Genomic DNA, 20,513 nt, shown 5'->3' on the forward strand with positions numbered 1-20,513 from the left:
CAATAGCCTTGGTTTCTCAAATGACTGCCTCGCCTGGTTCACCAACTACTTCGCAGACAGAGTTCAATGTGTAAAATCGGAGGGCCTGTTGTCCGGACCTCTGGCAGTCTCTATCGGGGTACCACAGGGTTCAATTCTAGGGCCGACTCTTTTCTCTGTCTATTTCAACGATGTCGCTCTTGCTGCGGGTGATTCCCTGATCCACCTCTACGCAGACGACACCATTCTGTATACATCTGGCCCTTCTTTGGACACTGTGTTAACTAACCTCCAAATGAGCCTCAATGCCATACAACACTCCTTCTGTGGCCTCCAACTGCTCTTAAACTCTAGCAAAACCAAATGCATGCTTTTCAACTGTTCGCTGCCCGCACCCGCCCGCCCGACTAGCATCACTACTCTGGACGGTTCTGACCTAGAATACGTGGACAACTACAAATACCTAGGTGTCTGGCTAGACTGTAAACTCTCCTTCCAGACTCATATCAAACATCTCCAATCGGCTTTCTATTCCGCAACAAAGCCTCCTTCACTTACGCCCCCAAACTTACCCTAGTAAAACTGACTATCCTACTGATCCTCGACTTCGCGATGTCATCTACAAAATAGCTTCCAATACTCTACTCAGCAAATTGGATGTTGTCTATCACAGTGCCATCCGTTTTGTTACCAAAGCGCCTTATGCCACCCACCACTGCGACCTGTATGCTCTAGTCGGCTGGCCCTCGCTACATATTCGTCGCCAGACCCACTGGCTCCAGGTCATCTGTAAGTCTATGCTGGGTAAAGCTCCGCCTTAGCTCACTGGTCACGATAACCACACCCACCCGTAGCACGCGCTCCAGCAGGTATATCTCACTGGTCATCCCCAAAGCCAACACCTCTTTTGGCCGCCTTTCCTTCCAGTTCTCTGCTGCCAGTGATTGGAACGAATTGCAAAAATCGCTGAAGCTGGAGACTTACATTTCCCTCACTAACTTTAAACATCAGCTATCTGAGCAGCTAACCGGTCGCTGCAGCTGTTTATAGTCCATCTGTAAATAGCCCACCCAATCTACCTACCGCATCCCCATATTGTTTTTATTTACTTTGCTGCTCTTTTGCACACCAGTATCACTACTTACACACCATCATCTGCTCATCTATCACTCCAGTGTTAATCTGCTAAATTGTAATTACTTTGCTACTATTGCCTTACCTCCTCATGCCATCTGCACACACTGTATATAGACTTTATTTTTTTATATTGTGTTATTGACTGTACGCTTGTTTATTCCATGTGTAACTCTGTGTTGTTGTTTCTGCCGCACTGCTTTGCTTTATCTTGGCCAGGTCGCAGTTCTAAATGAGAACTTGTTCTCAACTTGCTTACCTGGTTAAATAAAGGTGAAATAAAACATTTAATATTTATATTTTTTTAAATCCATATGTGTTATTTAATTGTTTTGATGTCTTCACTATTCTTCTACAATGTAGAATGAGTAGGTGTCCAAAGTTGACTGGTACTGTATACATATTTTTTCATTGATAAATCAAAGTCGTGAACAAGCTCTACAACCCCGGCTGGAAAACTCCCTCCATTCCCCTTTTACGGTAACAAACATGCCCTCATTTTCTGTATGAGTCGGAAATGTTGGAACTGGGCCATATCAGTTTCTAAAAGAAAGTACAAAGGCAAATTTGATCACATTTCTGTAGAGGTGTGGGCAGAATGTTTACAGTGACTTTTAAAAAAACTAAAAATGCCTGCCGCTCATACAGCGAGTCCCAAACAAACACTGGCTGAGCATTACGCAAGATTGTCTATTTGAACAATTTAAAAGTAGGCTAAATGCTACAGCCCACACTTCTATGCAAAATACAAATTATGGTTCAATATTTTGTTTATCAACAGATAGTGTTTATCTCCTGCCTTGGTATAGGCTCCGAGTTTAAATAGGAGAGCTTCATCACAGCCTACCACACAGCAATACTGTAGCCTACCCATACCGTCAAGTATTTTAAATAGGCTACCAGTCTATTTACTTTCGAGAATGCTTGGCTATTGAATGAGCGATGGATAAATGGTAAGCTAATACTTGTTGTGTAGCGGGAATAAACCAGTCATGTTAGAAAATATGATTATGACATATAGGCCTATACAATAAAAGTCAAAAGAACCATATTAGGCCGTATACTGCTATGTGATCTCCTTACCAACATCAAATGCATCAGTTTTATCATTACGTTTCAAACGTCTTTATTAGCCTACCATTATAATTCCTGTGCATCAAACAAAATTTTCCCCAGAAGAACAATATTTGCTTGCAATAGAATTGATCAACCACTAGAAGTTGTGCGTACGCATGGTCTGAGCTGTATGTGAGATGCGCACACTTTCCCGTCAAGTTCAAAATGGATAAATACCAACCTGCGGGAAAACTGGCGCATGCAAGGTTGAAAGAGAGTATTTCTTGTGCACACACCTTTGATAAATTAGGCCCCTGGAGAGAAGTACATGGCAGAGCGGCTTATCTTTGATCTGGCTCTCCAAAGTTGCAATTGGTTGTAAATATGATATGACAACAATAGACCCCCCCCAGTCCTGCCTCCAGGCAATAGAACTAAGAGATGGGGTGATACAAGATTGTTAACATGAATCATTAAAACCAAATGTCCTGCTACCTTGTGGTTGGCTGATGGGCGTGACTGGGTCAGTCTTTGGCTGCTCTGTTGGCTTGGTGGCTTGTGGTGGAGACGGGGCAGATGGGGTACACTGCTGCTGTACTCTTGTAGTTGGGCAGCGCTCTCTGACCACCAATGACGTGGGCTTGTCCTGCCCTTTACTGTCCTGGACCAATCGGGAAGCCTGAGAGTACGTAATAGAATATAGGGAGAAGGGAGAGTGTTTAGTGAAACATATTTGACTAATGACAAGAGATTATTGATATATTTTAGGCTTACTGACACATTGTTACAGAGTAATCCTCTACTCTCCAATTTCCATAATTCTTGTTGTGACTGCTGTGTACTAACCTGTGAGGGCGCTGGTTGTATCTGGAGGTTAATGGCTGTGAGTTGTACTGGCTGGGCTTTGGCTTGGCTCAGATTGGAGTGGAGAGCATGTGGGCTGATAGTGGAGTGAAAGATGGTTGCCTGCTGACTGGGTGTAGTGGATTGGTGGTGAGAGGTGGGTTTGGGCAGCACAGGGATAGGGCCTGGCTGGCTGGGGGAATGGGGGACCAGGGAGGGAGTCTGCAGGTGTGGCTGGATGGAGGCAGTTTGTAGTAGCTGGCCCTGGGTCCTTTGGGAAGCCTGGGTCTGCTGGATTACAAACTGCTGCTGCTGTTTGTGCTGCTGGACCAGGGAGTGGGGCTGGATCTGGGTGTATGCTGGAACAAGAATCGAGGATTAGGATGCATTAAAAAAAATCTTATAGTTAAGTCAGTACATGTACACAAAAGGAAAATCGTCACTTCCCACACAAAAAAAAACCGAATCGTGGACCTCTGTAAAAGGAATTCATTTATTTGCCAGTACGCCTATTGTTGTCGAAAGACCTTGTTGAAAAGCACAAGGCAGACTTGCCCTAAACCGTTGTCAAGGTTTTGACCAGCCATTACTCACTAATGTCTCCAAAGGGTCTGTCATCACCTGACAGGGCTTCTGCTGACAAAATGACAACCTGAGGACTTAACTTCCCAGAACCCAGGGACACAACTCATCATTCATGTATTGTACTGTCGTTTAGTGAAATGGGCTCTACACAGCAACAGTCAGAGTAGCCTTGGGCCAAACATATGCAGGAGGAAAGCCAGAGGGAAATAAGAAGAAGCCAATGCTCCATGACATGCTGTATGTAGTCATCTGTGAGTCAATCTCCCAAGCCTTCAGTTGCCCAAACAACTCTCAAGGAAACAATGAGGTTGGATCTGGCCGTCATCATTACTGAGAGGGAGGGTTCTCATGAATCATCTCTCCTAGGAGCTGTTAACCTGTTTGTTTGTCTCAGGTGTAAGCCCTAGGGTCTTACAGTAGCTTCCCTCAGATGATCTTAGTAAACTAACAGTCTCGGAGGAGTCTAACATTAACCTTCGTGGATCTCTTTTGATTATGAAGGATTGATGCCAAAGATATTAGGGTTCCTCCCTAGCCCCCCCCTTTTTAGTATATTTTGTGTGGGATGGGCTCCATCTGGTATGAATGTTTCTCTGTTTCGCGGTAACCACAGTCTACCCTGCTGTGAAAATAGAGACGTTTCCATCCGGCAGAGTTGCATGTCATTAGTCATTTATACCACAGGATCTTCTGGAAAGTGTTTGATTTTCACGTGGCAAAACTCTATGAAACCCACAGCATGTGGTTAGCTATAGTTTCACTAAGTACAGGGTGAAGACGGACATCTCTCAGAAAGTAACATGATAAAAGCCTTGGACGGATACTCTGAATTACATGATAACATAATAAAGGTCTACCTACCACCCAGCCCTCACTAAGGATAAATGGAAAACAGGCTGTATAATAACGGCTATCAATTCAGCAGATAGGCCTAGCACTTGTGTGAACAGATGAGTGGATTTCCCAACGACTGCACACCGGATACAAGCAACAACACTCAGTCCTGCTCGACAGCTTTCTCAACAACTGTAATGAGTAACAGAGAAAAGTCTTGAAGGAGAGGAAGGGGGATTCATTTAAATGCCTTTTGTCCCTCAAGGCCTTTGGATTAAGGCCTCACTAAGCAACCACTCCCCCATACCTGTGTGTTGTTTCAGAATGTCTAGAGGAAAGGACTCAGTGCACATTTCCCTATGGGGTTTCAATAGCAGACTCTGGAAAATACCGGAGTTTCTGCAATCTACTACTGCTGCTTTAGTTTAGAAACCTCACCCACACATCACTGTAAATCACTTCATTCATAACAAACAGGTAGAAGAGTGCATATGGAAAGTATTCAGACCCCTTCCCATTTTGTACGTTACAGCCTTATTCTAAAATGGATTAAAATATTTTTTTCCCCTTCAATCTACACACAACACCCCATAATGACAAAGCGAAAAACAGGTTTAGACTTAAATTTTTTAAATACCTTATTTACATAAGTATTCAGGCCCTTTGCTATGACACTCAAAATTGAGCTCCGGTGCATCCTGTTTCCATTGATCATCCTTGAGATGTTTCTATAACTTGGAGTCCACCTGTGGTAAATTCAATTGATTGGACATGATTTGGTAAGGCCCACACCTGTCTATATAAGGTCCCACAGTTGCATGTCAGAGTAAAAACCAAGCAATGAGGTTGACGGAAATGTCCATAGAGCTCAGAGACAAAAACAAATAATTCTGCAGCATTTAAGGTCCCCAAGAACACAGTGGCCTCCAGAGTTCCTCTGTGGAGATGGGAGAACCTTCCAGAAGGACAACCATCTCTGCAGCACTCCACCAATCAGACCTTTATGGTAGAGAGACGCTAGCCACTCCTCAGTAAAAGGCACATGATAGCCCATTTGGAGTTTGCTAAAAGGCACCTAAAGACTCTCAGACCATGAGAAACAAGATTCTCTGGTCGGATGAAACAAAGATTGAACTCTTGGCCTGAATACCAAGCGTCACGTCTGGAGGAAACCTAACACCATCCCTACGGAGAAGCATGGTGGTGGCAGCATCATGCTGTGGGGATGTTTTTCAGTGGCAGGGAGACTAGTCAGGATCGAGGGAAAGAAGAACGGAGCTAAGTACAGAGAGATCCTTGATGAAAACCTGCTCCAGAGCTCTCAGGACCTCAGACTGGGGCAAAGGTTCACCTTCCAACAGGACCACGACCCTAAGAACACAGCCAGGAATGATTGTGGCTTCGGGACGAGTCTCAATGTTCTTGAGTGGCCCAGCCAGAGCCCGGACTTGAACCCGATCGAACATCTCTGGAGAGACCTGAAAATAGTTGTGCAGAGATGCTCCTCATCCAACCTGATAGAGCTTGAGAGGATCTGCAGAGAATAATGGGAGAAACTACCAAAATACAGGTGTGCCAAGCTTGTAGCGTCATAGCCAAGAAGACTCGAGGCAGTAATTGCTGCCAACGGTCCTTCAACAAAGTACTGAGTAAAGGGGCATTTCAGTTTTTTTTATTTGTAAAAAAATAGCAAAAAAGGTCTAAACCTGTTTCTGCTTTGTCATTATGGGGTATTGTGTGTAAACTGATGAGGAAAAAGTAATTTAATACATTTTAGAACAAGGCTGTAACGTAACAAAACGTGGAAAAAGTTAAGGTGTCGGAATACGTTACGAATGCACTGTAAATCTGCATATTGTGTGTGAGTGAGCAAATTACGGAGTGAGTGAGAGTGTGCGAGTGTGTAGAGCCCAGTGAGTGTGCATAGAGACAGTGTAAAGACTGAAATAAAAAGTAAATAAAAGATAAGTTCTCAAATAGTCTGTGTAGCTATTTTGTTAGCTATTTATCAGCTTTATTGCTTGGGGATAGAAGCTGTTCAAGAGCGTGTTGGTGTAAGACTTGATGCACCAGTACCTCTTGCAGTGCGGCAGAAGAGAAAATAGTCTATGGCTTCGGTGGTTGGAGTCTGACGATTTTCCGGGCATTTTTTTCACGCCGCCTGATATAGAGGTCCTGGATGGCAGGGAGCTCGACCCCAGTGTTGGTTGTGTGGACAGCCCAGTACCTCTGTTGCGCCATGCGATCGAGGGCAGTGCTATTGACATACCAAGCAGTGCTGCACCCAGTCAATGTGGTCTCAATGGTACAGCTGTAGAACCTTTTGAGGATTTGAGACACCATGCCAAACTTTGTCAACCTCCTGTGGGGTAAGAGGCACTGTCGCCCCTTCTTCACGACTACGCATGCGTGTTTGGACCATTTTAAGTCTTTAGTGATTTGGACACCGAGGAACTTGAAGCTCTCGACCTGCTCCACTGCTGCCCAGTAAATGTGGATGAGGGTATGTGCCCCCCCCGGTTTCCTGTAGTCCACAATCAGCTCCTTGGTCTTGCTGACATTGAGGCAGGTGTTGTTGCTCAGGCACCACACTGCCAGGTCACCGACCTCCACCCTGTATGCGGACTCATCGTTGCCGGTGATCAGGACTACCACCGTCATGTCGTCAGCAAACTTGATAATGGTGTTGGACTTGTGCGTGGCCACACAGTTGTGGGTGAACAGGGAGTACCGGAGGGGACTAAGCACACACCCCTGTGGGGCCCCTGTGTTATGGGTCAGCATGGCGGAGGTGATGTTGCCTACCCTCACCACCTGGGGTCAGCCCGTCAGGAAGTCCAGGATCCAGTTGCAGAGGGAGATATTCAGACCCAGAGTCCTAAGCTTGGTGACGAGCTTGGAGGGGACAATGGTGTTGAACACTGAGCTGTAGTCAATGATCAGCATTCTTACATAGATATACTTCTTATCTACGTGGGTGAGGGCAGTGTGGAGAGCAATTGAGATTGCATCGTCTATGGATCTGTTGGGGCGGTATACAAGTGAGTCTAGGGTGGCTGGGATGGTGGAGTTAATGTGTGAAACAACCAGCCTGTCAAAGCACTTAATGATTACAGAAGTGAGTGCTCCAGGGCGGTAGTCATTGTGGAATGAAGCCTTAAGAGTTCTTAGAAACAGGGAGGATTGTGGTCATCTTAAAACGTGGGGATTACAGACTGGGACAAGGAGAGGTTGAAAATTACCGTGAATATGCCTGCCAGCTGTTCTGTGTATGCTCTGAGAATGCGCCCTGGAATACCGTCGGGGCCGCGGCCTGGGGGCTATTGACCTGATTAAAGACACTTCTCACGTCGGCCTCGGAGAGCGAGATCACCCAATCCTCTGGGTTGGCGACAGCCCTCACACCCGGCTTGATGTTGTCAAAGCGTGCATAAAATGAATTGAGTTAGTCTGGTAGAGAGGCACCATTGGGCAGATCACGGTTCGGTAATCTGTAACTGTAGCCCCTGCCACATGCAGTGGGCGTCGGAGCCTGTGCAATGATTCCACCTTACTCCTTCCTATATTGTCCTTTTGCTCGTTTGATGGCTGTGCGGAGGTCATAGCGGGCCTTCTTGTACTTATTTTGGCTACCATGATCAGAAGAGATCTCCGTGACTTTGAAAGAGGGGTCTCAAAGGAGCATAGAGGGTTTTAAAGGGTGTGTCTCAGTCACCAGATCTTAACCCAATTGAACACTTATGGGAGATTCTGGAGAGTTGCCTGAGACACTGTTTTCCACCACCATCAACAAAACACCAAATTACGGAATTTCTCATAGAAGAATGGTGTCACATCCCTCCAATAGAGTTCCAGACACTTGTAGAACCTATGCAAAGGTGCATTGAAGGTGTCGGCTCATCGTGGCCCAACGCCCTATTAAAGACACTTTATGTTGGCGTTTCCTTTATTTTGGCAGTTACATGTAGCTTGAGAAGAAAAACTACACCAAACATATCAATACGTTGTGTGTTTTAAGTACTTGCAATGGAGCTACTATGCATGTACACATGGAACCATACAATGGCTTGATAATGTAACACAACGGGGAGATCCTTTTAGGCTTACGGAACTGCACGTCAAGTTTGGAAAAAAATTAGCCAAAACAAAACAGAACACCACTGTGCAGTTAGCAGGGGCATAGAATGAGACTGCAAGGTGGTCTTTGGTGCTGTAGGTTTAGTAGTAGGGTGCTGGGATAGCTTCTCTGTCAAGGAGGTGGTGAAGAAAAGACTAAAGTACACAATGAACCCAACTGCGGAACAGCTGCTTCCAGCCAATCCTAATTCAAGGAAAAATCAGCCAGTCTGTGGTAGGAGAAGCAGACACACGGCTGCTCCCACAAGTTCTGCTCTCTCCTTCTCTCGGAGGCTCAATTACTACACAGTACTAAAATAGACAACAATTAACTAGGCCTATTCCTGTGGCAGTGTTCTCTCAGATGTCGAAAATAAAACTACATGAGCCATTTGTTATGTAGCCTATTATTGAGGTGTTGATTAGAATTGTTTCATTCAAGTACTTCCTTCTTCAAAATGACTGTGAATCAACATGCATAATGAATGACCCAGTAGATGACAGTGCACATAGAATCAGTGGGAGCCCCTATCTAACCATGAACCCAGTCAGCCACCACAGCTGCTACTCCATCTCCCCCTAGTGTGATCCACTAAACTGACAGTGTGCTTCTCACATGTCCAGGGCACACCTGTCTGTCCCCCATGGCCACTACCAGGGCAGCCCATGTACATTTTATGAGTTTATGTAGTCAGGTTTTCAGATTCCTCCTCCCTTTCATTTCATCTGAATCCATTACTTAAACAAAGCGAGACAAAGACACAGTTGTGCAGTCGCATGCTCAGCTAATCCATCCAGTCTGGCACAACACACAACCCATGCAGTGCTTAGCACACACACACACACACACACACACACACACACTCTCTCAGAGTTAATCTGTTCAACTGCTGGCATAGATGCAGCCATTCTCTGTGACAAAACCATCCAGCTGCTGACCACACAATAAGTGGTCTAGAAAGACAACTGTGGCACAGAGCCCTCCATGGCTTCACATTGAAAAACCAGCTTGACTATTCTAGAGGCAGAGCCCATGTTCTTCCCTGTAGTAGTGAATACAGTGTGGTCGGTACAGGCCTCGACATGCCACGTACACAGGGGTTTAAATAAGAAAAATCCCATGACTGAAACTCAATTGTCTACGGGGCCAAGTTAACCTCCCATTTCATGTCCAAAAAAAGTCATGGCCATCATGCTTGTGGGGAAAGAGGTTCATTTCGAAATTATAGTCCTTAAAATGTTTTACAAAAAATAAAATAACATTTATAAAAAATAATCTACATGACTGAAATCCATCGCAGTGACTGGGAACTCAACCCCTGCATACAGTAGAGAAATCTATCAAAATAACTAGTAGACTTCTACAACTCTATTCTTAGCTTACTGTAAACATAGGGTCAGGTTTCCAAAAGCAGGAAACTCAGGAAGTAGCAACACTGGTAACATCATTTGACTGGTTGAAATGTAACCGAACATAGAAGCATAAAAGAAGCGCCTGAGCGGGCGCCTCCTATCCGGTTCAGGGGAAAAGGAAGCAAGGTTGAAGATACTATATCCCTGAAAATACAGAGCTGTTGAAATGTAGTTGTGTTCCAGAAGAGGCATGAGGAATGCCCTGTTTGTCAGGCTACTGGAGGCATGATTTATGTTCCAGACTAAATTGCTCAGTCACAGGGGCAGAATATTCAGCATCACCATAGAGTGCAGAAAAACCCATCCCTTATCACAATAGCCAGTACTGATCCGAATACTCTCCATCATTTGAGCAAACATGCCTAATTGTCCAAGGGTGCAATGGTGTCAATTTCATGAAATCCTAATATAGGAGTCTAGCCTGTGTCTGTAGAAGCTAGCTAACGTTAGGGTTGGATACATACCTGGAGTGCTGAGAGGCTGTCCACTAACAGCCGTGACACTGCGACTCATGTTTATAGCGCGCACCTCCGTCACTATGCTCTCTCCCTTCTTGCTCCCGTCCAAGGGACCGTCGGGCCAACTGCCTTTCCCCCCAGCGCCATGGCTCGGGTTCTTAATCAGGGGAGAGGGCTGGAAGGAGATAGGGCTCTGCTTTAGGCTGAGGGCCTGCAGGCTGTGTGTCTGAGAGGAGGACGTGGTCGCCCCTTGCTGGCTACGGATAGCCAGGTTCTGGACCTGAAAAGACACAGAGGTCAGGTCCCAGAGTCAGTGAGACATGGCCTGGGGCAGGAGAGGTGGGGAGCACCACAGTCAAGGGTCCACCCACAGGCCATCTGCAGAATTAGTGACAAATACATTTTTAGATTAAATGAGGTATCACAGCATAACTGTAAACCTAATGCATTTGCTACAGCTAGGGGTTAAAGCAACAACAAAAAATCCCATGACAGAAACTTAAGTCAATGTCAAATCAACGGGCAAACTATGGCTCGAGGGCCACATCTGGATGTTTCGAAATTCAATGGAGGGCCGCACAGATTTTTTTTATGACCGATTTGTTAGTCAAAAGATTTACCGGCCAGAAAAATGTGATTTGAAAATGTATAGTTCAATTATCATTTCTACATACTTTCTATCTAGTTTTAGACGTTCAAGTGTGGCCGGGAGTGTTTAACCCCCCCCCAAAAAAAATAAATAAACTCATGCATCATCAACATGATGGAAGTCTGTCGCAGTGACGGATAACTTTAACCCTTGGCTATACCCCTCGTCTGAATTATGGTGACTTGTGTTGATCTTCTATGCCCTCTAGTGCTGTTGCAGGTTACTACAGCAGCGCTATGTGTATGGCATTAGCCTATAGAGTTGAGATAATAATATTGTACCTGTGAGGAGGCGGACTGTTGTCCAGAGGACTGCGTGGAGCTCTCAGACTGGACTGCAGCCACTGTGGCCGTAGGTGTGAAGATGAGCTGGGGGGACAACGGAACAGCACGGCCTAGGCTCCTAGCTACTTGCACAAGGTTACTTTGCTGTGCCTGAAAAAAAAGAAATCACACACCAACATACAGTATACGTAAATAATCTCTCCATGGTTTTGGGTAGAGACAAATTATACTGTAAACAGCTGATCTTTCTCTGTTGCTTTCTCGCACTCTCTCATGCTCACTCTTACTATGCATAGTGCGTCAACAAATCTTTAAGGGAAGAAAATGTAATCTAATCAGACTGAACTGATTCAGTTGGACATGCAGGACAACACTTCTTTCACACTCCTTCCAGCAGGCTCATGCACTGTGGCGACACAAACAGCAAACAAACACTTCAGTGTTGGGGAAGCTTCTCTGAAAATATATAGTTTATCAAGCTACCAATTACTTCACATTGGAAGAAGGTAAGCAACACTAAAGCTACCCTAAAGAGAGATAGAAGTGTACTTAACTAAAGGTCACTACTTCATGATAAATTATCATATCTAAATCTGAATGTCATAGACAAAAAAATTGCAAGAACAGATCACTCTGTATCAGTGGAGGCTGCTGAGGGGAGGACTGCTCATAATAATGGCTGGAACTGCGCAAATGGAATGGTATCAAACCATTCCACTGATTCCTCTACCAAGAGCCCTTCCTTACCAATTAAGGTGCCACCAACCTCCTGTGCTCTGGAGTCAGATGTTAACAGAATGTGTAATTTAGCCTATTAAAACACAAAAACTGTTTCAAGTGAGAACTAGGCAGGTCTGATGTAAAAAAAAGAAGGAAATCCTTGCCTACTTCACCCCTATTTTATGTAGTGTGTAGTTTCAGTAGTTAGCTACGTCGCAAAATAAAACACTAACAAGATTTGAATTTAGTTCAACTACCACCAAGCTACTGCAAAATGTAGTTCACTACTCCCCAACACTGCCCTTCATCACACTAAGCCTCCAGAACTGCGGCTGAGCCAGCTAGTGTGTGTGCCAGTCGGCATGCTTCTAGGGGCTTACCATCTGGGCACGCAAGTACATATGAGCCTGACTGGCAGTGAGGGTGGTGGGGCTGGACGGGCTTCCCAGAATTACGGCCTGCTGGGAGATGCTGCCGGCGGGTGCAGAGCTGACACTCTGGGCTCGGCTGATCAGCTGGGCTGCAGCCGGGGACGTGGTCAGGTTAATCTGGGGACAGGACAGAGAAGACAGGAAGGATTACAAAACTTCACAAAAAAAACAAAAACACTACACATCTTGGAACCCAACCCCTTAGTTACTAGACATGACTCACTGCACTCACTGTGGTCTGGGATGATCCTGTTTGCTGGGACGAAGTGGCATTTTGGGTGGAGCTCTGCCTTCCTGCCGCAATACTGGCCTGTGACATGACAGGTAAGAACCGTTAGGGGAGTGTGTAGGGGTCAACACTTAAATTCCTCTTCATCTGAAGATAACGGTTTGATTCACCAACCAACCCTAACACTAGCCCCCAGCCTTGTTGGAGGCCTGTTTCATTCCCTAGTTTAACAGTTCCTTACGTCTCCGGTGCTCACCTGCTGTACGGCGGCCAGGCTCTGGAGCTGTGCATTGCTCAGGTGCTGCTGCTGGAGTGCTGCTGTCTGCAGCATGAGGTGCTGCTGCTGCGCTGCGTACATCTGCTGCAGGTACTGCGCAGCCGTGTTGGGCTGTCGGTGCAACGCCTGCTGGATCACCTTCAGTACACAGGGAGAAAGAAACAGGTTAGCGTTTGGGGTAATATTCTCATCAACAGGCTTTAAAAAAAAAGGGACTTACAGGGTTGGAGTATTACTTGGAAAAAAGAAGTTCCCATTTACATTGTTTTTACCGATCCATTAAAAGCAGGTAGAGATATTCCTTGGGTGGGAATGTGTTCTTCCTGTTAGGGAGAGTAGGCTCACCAATGCATTATCTGCACATTGTAGTGGACTTTCTCATCCTATGCCAAGTCCTTCGGTCCCTGAGCACGTCCTTTATTCATGACTCAAATTGACTGACAACCTCACCACAGTTGCTAAGGCAACAGGTGAAAGGGATTGACCCAGGGCACATGGCCTAATAGAGGTCCTCTGACCTAAGCCTCCAGGCGGCAGAGAGGGTGGTGATTGTGATTGAAACATCCATCCACTTCTCTCTTATTGAGCCCAAAGGACCAGGAGTCCACTATGTTGAGTAGGCAAGTAGTGACAATGCTACTAGTTCTCTTGCTAAGGGCAGAGGATAGCATGCAGACGAGAGAAAGGGTAAAGGATAGAAGAGACCTAAGACCGGTCTGTCAACCTTCAAAACAATGACAGTCTAATTCAGGCTGGGTTTCACATCAGCCAAGGGTCAAATAGCAGAGGACCGAGCCTGGAACTTGGAAACATAGCAACACTGATCAGCTGTCATTAGTATTGACAGATTCCATGATGCCAGTGTACTACATCGAATAAACAATGAGATAAAATGATAGAATTGCACATAGTTTCATTTATTATAAGCATTCCATAGCATTCCAAAATCCCATAGTGAGCTAAGTGGGGCGGTTTACGGTACATGCATGTTTTACCAGCAGATGGCAGTAGGGTAATGACAATAACTGTATTATGCAGGGAATGCAATGGGAAAACAGTTCATGCAAAACATGTGAATGTGTGTGACACTGGACTGGCATGTTTCTTTTTACCCTGAAGTTTACCTGAACCGTCTGCCTGTCAGGAATCCCGCTGTACACAGAGATGTGAGGCACAGCCTGCCTCCCCGCACTGCTGCTGCTGGTGGTACTTGTGCTGGAGGCGGTGGTCCCAGTGCTGCTGGCACTGGAGGCTGGAGGCCCATGTTCACTGTCCATGGTGCCCTCTCCTCGTTTGGCCCTTCCCCTGCTGCCCTTTGGACAAGCTCTCCTGAACCTACAAAACAGGAGAGTTACAATGAAGCCATAGGGCTCAGACATATTGGGCCATGTCCAACCAACCAGTCACTGTGTTGGCCTATTCAGTGTAACTTCATGAAGCAACCCTAAAGCCTATAAGCCTGTATAAGAATGACATGACTTTCCTAAGATGATGCAAAATGTTGCATGTATACATACTGCACTTGTCTCATTTCAGCACTTGTGCTAACATGGGACACAATTGAGCATATATATTTATCATAGACACTGGGCATAGACATTGAGCATACATATAATAGCGATCCTCGCTATATGAGCCACATTACAATTTCCACCAAGTGGGTTAACCCCATTTGCGTGATCCACCTGAACGCACAGCCTGGACGTGTGAGGGGGCTGAGTAGTTGAAGCACAAGGGCGTGCCTTCCCGGTGGGAGGGGGCAGTGTGGCGATCATCTCTATATCAGTCATGTTACAATTCCCACAAAGTGAGTTAACCCTATTGGCGCGATGCGTAGGGAGAACAGGAATTCTCAATGCGTTTCCAGTAAATATTTACTGGATTAATATTTTCAAATATACATACAATAACAACAACAACAATAATAATAATAATAATTATTGAATATTAGGCCAAATGGTCTTCCCCAATGATGTCACGGCAATCAATAATAGTGTGTTCCTCTCAAGGACGCCATTTGGCAGAGCGCAGGAAAACAGATCAGTAGAACCGGGAAGAAACAAACGTGCTTAACAATGAAGAAATGCAATGGAAAAATGCTAATAATATTTGGATGTGAACATATTTTCCAATGAATGTAGCTTGGTAACTGCCATGTGTTTTCTACTGAATTGTAGTGAGCCAGAAATGTGTAAACTATAAATGCTGATAAATGCTAAAACATAAACAAACCATGGATTACGATTTGCGCTGAGAAAGACGTCAGTTTCCTCCTTAACTCGATTTAAATCGCTCGTTGGTGGAAAGAAACTGGGGAAATATGCATACTGTAGGGCTGACACCATTTAGTCGACCGGACGATTGTTCGGTTGATCAAACATTTTTTCGTCGAGCAGTTGCAAAAAAAAAAAAATTATGTCATGTCTTGCTGTCTCAGTGGACTAATCCATGGCACACCAGTATCATCAGTAGTACATTTACCGTTAAATCCCATAATTTCTAATCTACACCAGCTCTGACGCTCATCGGATGTGGCAGGGTGTGAAAACTATAATAAACTACAAAAGGGAAACGCAGCTGCGAGCTGCCCAGTGACGTGAGCCTACCAGACAAGCTAAATGCCTTTTATGCCTTCTTCGAGGAAAGCAACACTGAAGCATGCATGAAAGTACCAGCTGTTCTGGACGACTGTGTGATAACGCTCTCGGTAGATGATGTGAGTAAGACCTTTAAACAGGTCAACATTCACAAAGCCGCGGGGACAGACGGATTACCAGGACGTGTACTCAGAGCATGTGCAGACCAACTCGCTAGTGCCTTCACTGACATTTTCAACTTCTCCCTGACAGAGTCTGTAATACCTACGTGTTTAAAGCAGACCACCATAGTCCCTGTGCCGAACAACACTAAGGTAACCTGCCTAAATGATTACCGCTACGTAGCACTCACGTCGGTAGACATGAAGTGCTTTGAAAGGCTGGTCATGGCTCACATCAACAGCATCATCCTGGATACCCTAGACTAGAGGTTGACCGATTAATCGGAATGGGCGATTAATTACGGCCGATTTCAAGTTTTCATAACAATCGGCGATCGGCATTTTTGGACACCGATCATGGCCGATTACATTGCACTCCACGAGGAGACTGCGTGGCAGGCTGACTACCTGTTATGCAATTGCAGCAAGAAGCCAAGGTAAGTTGCTAGCTAGCATTAAACTTCTTATAAAAAACAATCAATCTTAACATAATCACTAGTTAAACTAGTAATATCATCAACCATGTGTAGTTATCTAGCTTGTCCTGCGTTGCATATAATCGATGCGGTGCCTGTTAATTTATCATTGAATCATAGCCTACTTTGACAAACGGGTGATTTAACAAGCGCATTCGCGAAAAAAAGCGCCTTTCTTAAAATCAATACACAGGTATATATATTTAAACCTGCATATTTAGTTAATATTGCCTGCTAACATGAATTTCTATTAACTAGGGAAATTGTGTCACTTCTCTTGCGTTCTGTGCAACAGAGTCAGGGTATATGCAGCAGTTTGGGCCGCCTGGCTCGTTGCGAACTGTGTGAAGACTATTTCTTCCTAACAAAGACAGCCTATTTCGCCAAACGGGGGATGATTAAACAAAAGCGCATTTGCGAAAAAAGCACAATCGTTGCACGAATGTACCTAACCATAAACATCAATGCCTTTCTTAAAAACAATACACAGAAGTATATTTTTTTAAACCTGCATATTTAGTTAAGAAAATCATGTTAGCAGGCAATATTAAACTAGTGAAATTGTGTCACTTCTCTTGTGTTCATTGTACGCAGAGTCAGGGTATATGGAACAGTTTGGGCCGCCTGGCTCGTTGCAAACTAATTTGCAAAGATTTTACGTAATTATGACATAACATTGAAGGTTGTGCAATGTAACAGCAATATATAGACTTATGAATGCCACCCGTTAGATAAAATACGGAACGGTTCCGTATTTCACTGAAAGAATAAACGTTTTATTTTCGAAATGATCGTTTCCCGGATTTGACCATATTAATGACCTAAGGCTCGTATTTGTGTGTGTTATTATGTTATAATTAAGTCTATGATTTGATAGAGCAGTCTGACTGAGCGGTGGTAGGCAGCAGCAGGCTCGTAAGCATTCATTCAAACAGCACTTTCTTGCGTTTGCCAGCAGCTCTTCGCAATGCTTCAAGCACAGCTCTGTTTAGGTTGGTGTAACCGATGTGAAATTGCTACCTAGTTAGTGGGGTGCACGCTAATAGCGTTTCAAACATCACTCGCTCTGAAACTTTGAGTAGTTGTTCCCCTTTTCTCTGCAAGGGCCGCAGCTTTTGTGGAGCGATGGGTAACGATGCTTCGAGGGTGGCTGTTTTCGATGTGTTCCTGGTTCGAGCCCAGGTAGGGGTGAGGAGAGGGACGGAAGCTATACTGTTACACTGGCAATACTATAGTGCCTATAAGAACATCCAATAGTCAAAGGTATATGAAACACAAATGGTAGAGAGAAATAGTCCTATAATTCCTATAATAACCTCAACCTAAAACTTCTTACCTGGGAATATTGAAGACTCATGTTAAAAGGAACCACCAGCTTTCATATGTTCTCATGTTCTGAGCAAGGAACTTAAACGTTACCTTTTTTACATGACACATATTGCACTTTTACTTTCTTCTCCAACACTTTGTTTTTGCATTATTTAAAACCAAATGGTACATGTTTCATTACTTATTTGAGGCTAAATTGATTTGTTTTATGTATTATATTAAGTTAAACATTTTTTTTAAAGTGTTCATTCAGTATTGTTGCAATTGTCATTATTACAAATAAATGTAAAAAACAAAAAAAAAAAAAAACGGCTGATTAATCGGTATCAGCTTTTTTTTTGTGGGTCCTCCAATAATCGGTATTGAAAAATCATAATCGGTCGACCTCTACCCTAGACTCACTCCAATTCGCATACCGCCCCAACAGATCCAGATGACGCAATCTTAATTGCACTCCACACTGCCCTTTATCACCTGGACAAAAGGAACACCTATGTGAGAATGTTGTTCATTGACTACAGCTCAGCATTCAACTCCATAGTGCCCACAAAGCTCATCAATAAGCTAAGGACCCTGGGACTAAACACCTCTCTGCAACTGGATCCTGGACTTCCTGACGGGCCACCCCCAGGTGGTAAAGGTAAGCAACAACACATCTGCCACACTAATCCTCAACACTGGGGCCCCTCAGGGGGGTGTGCTTAGTCCCCTCCTGTACTCCCTGTTCACCCACGACTGCGTGGCCAAACACGTCTCCAACACCATCATTAAGTTTGCTGACAACACAACAGTGGTAGGCCTGATTACCGACAATGATGAGACAGCCTATAGGGAGGATGTCAGAGACCTGGCAGTGTGGTGCCAGGACAACAACCTCTCCCTCAATGTGAGCAAGACAAAGGAGCTGATCGTAGACCACAGGAAAAGATGGGCCGAACAGGCCCCCATTAAAATCGACGGCGATGTAGTGGAGCGGGTTGAGAGTTAAGTTCCTTGGTGTCCACATCACCAATGAAATATCATGGTCCAGACAGTCATGAAGAGGGCACGACAACACATTTTCCCCCTCAGGAGACTGAAAAGATTTGTCATGGGTCCCCAGAGCCTCAAAAAGTTCTACAGCTGCACCATCGAGAGCATCCGGACCGGTTTCATCACCGCCTGGTATGACAACTGCTCGGCATCTGACCGTAAGGAGCTACAGAGGGTATTGCATACGGCCAAGGACGTCACTGGGGCCAAGCTTCATGCCATCCAGGACCTATATACTAGATGGTGTCAGAGGAAACCCCCCCCAAAAAAAAAAAATAAAATACATTTATCTCAAGGCCATCAGACTGCTAAAACAGCCATCACTAGCACATTAGAGGCTGCTGCCTATAGGCATAGACTAGAAATCACTGGCCACTTTAAGGAATGGCACACTAGTCACTTTAATGTTTACATATCTGGCATTACTCATCTCATATGTATACACTGTATTCTAAGCTATTCTACGGTATCTTAGTCCGTTCCGCTCGGACGTCGCTCATCCATATGTATATAGTCTTTATTCATTCTTACTTAGGTGTGTGTGTGTGTGTGTGTGTGTGTGTGTTAGTGTAATTTGTTAGATATTACTGCACTTGCGGAGCTAGAAGCACAAGCATTTCGCTACACCCGCAATAACATCTGCTAAACACGTGTATGTGACCAATAAAATTTGATTCGAAAATTGTCAAAGACTCCAGTCACCCAAGTCAGACTGTTCTCTCTGCTTCCACACGGCAAGCGGTCTAGGACCAAAAGGCTCCTTAACAGCTTCTACCCGAAACCATAAGACTGCTGAACAATGAATAAAATGGCCACCCAGACTATTTACATTGACGACCCCAAACCCCCTCCCCACCATTTGTTTGTACACTGCTGCTACTCGCTGTTTATTATCCATGCATAGTCACTTTACCCCTACCTACATGTACAAATTACTAACTAATCTACCCCCGCACATAGACTCGGTACCGGTACCCCCTGTATATAGCCTCGTTATTGTTATTTTATTGTGTTACTTTTTATAATTTTTTACTTTAGTTTATTTGGTAAATATTTTCTTAACTATTTATTGAACTGGTCAAGGGCTTATAAGTAAGCATTTCACAGTAAGATCTGCACCTGTTGTTTTCGGCGCATGTGACAAAGTTCGATTTGATTTACAATGTTTGTTTGGTTACTGTAACTTCTGTTAATGCATTCAACATATTGGAGTGGACACATTGTTTGCAGAGCGCACAACCTAAGCTACACTTGTGATGAACAAGTTTTGGTTTATTTCATTCCATTTACAGGTTGTCAGTTTATTAAATTGTGTTTTGTTTGGAGCGCTCCTGTCAATGTTGAGTAAGCGTAGGCTTATACATGTGCCCATTTGGGGATCTGATAGTATTTCTGATTGTCTTAACGCACCACCACTAAAGAGCTGTGGAGCTTCTCAAAGTTCTTTTTTTCTTCACCTCAAAACAGAAAGTAAACAAAGCCTGTTTTGACATCCATTGAGAATGACAACAGTTTGTCAATTGAGCCCGCTTGTAAAAATCTTTCCAGCACTCTCCCTTTTGATAACCGCTCGACGTGAAAGGGTTAAAACCTCATAAAATAGGCCTACCTGATTACTTCTTATCCCTTGCTCAAATAGCCTACAGCTGTGTCTGTCTGGAGCTCACTGGCTCTGGAAACTGAGGACCTAGAATATTTTATACAATGTTGCAAATTTGTTAGCAAGCTTGAGGATGGACCAAGTTGATACAAAGTTTTGAGTTCCTTGCAGACAGGCCAGGCATAGCCAACATGATTTTTAAATCAGGATCTTTTCTACCTGCAGGCTGCAATGTTTATTTGTAGGCTTTATGTATTAGTACATAACATAGTTGGCAATGGCAATAGAAGTTACTTTTTGATTTGTATCA

General features: G+C 44.4%; 1 protein-coding gene across 9 annotated transcripts in view; it reads right to left on the reverse strand.

Moving 5' to 3' along the window:
• LOC106583010 (polyhomeotic-like protein 2) overlaps window positions 1–20,513 on the reverse strand; it is a 47,912-nt gene that overhangs the window by 12,389 nt on the left and 15,010 nt on the right. For 5 of the 9 annotated variants that reach the window (XM_014166737.2, XM_014166734.2, XM_014166735.2 and 2 more), the window contains exons 2-9: window positions 14,121–14,343; window positions 12,988–13,146; window positions 12,726–12,812; window positions 12,452–12,619; window positions 11,349–11,501; window positions 10,425–10,698; window positions 3,016–3,371; window positions 2,665–2,848 (exon numbers count right to left, since the gene is read on the reverse strand). In XM_014166737.2, the coding sequence (XP_014022212.2) occupies window positions 2,665–2,848; window positions 3,016–3,371; window positions 10,425–10,698; window positions 11,349–11,501; window positions 12,452–12,619; window positions 12,726–12,812; window positions 12,988–13,146; window positions 14,121–14,285 (1,546 nt within the window). In that variant the 5' untranslated portion in view covers window positions 14,286–14,343. The remainder of the gene's footprint in view (window positions 1–2,664; window positions 2,849–3,015; window positions 3,372–10,424; window positions 10,699–11,348; window positions 11,502–12,451; window positions 12,620–12,725; window positions 12,813–12,987; window positions 13,147–14,120; window positions 14,344–20,513) is intronic. The other 4 variants (XM_045705345.1, XM_014166732.2, XM_014166731.2 and 1 more) reach the window with 3 other exon arrangements.

This window comes from Salmo salar, chromosome ssa22 (assembly GCF_905237065.1).
Source record: "Salmo salar chromosome ssa22, Ssal_v3.1, whole genome shotgun sequence".
Taxonomy (NCBI): domain Eukaryota; kingdom Metazoa; phylum Chordata; class Actinopteri; order Salmoniformes; family Salmonidae; genus Salmo; species Salmo salar.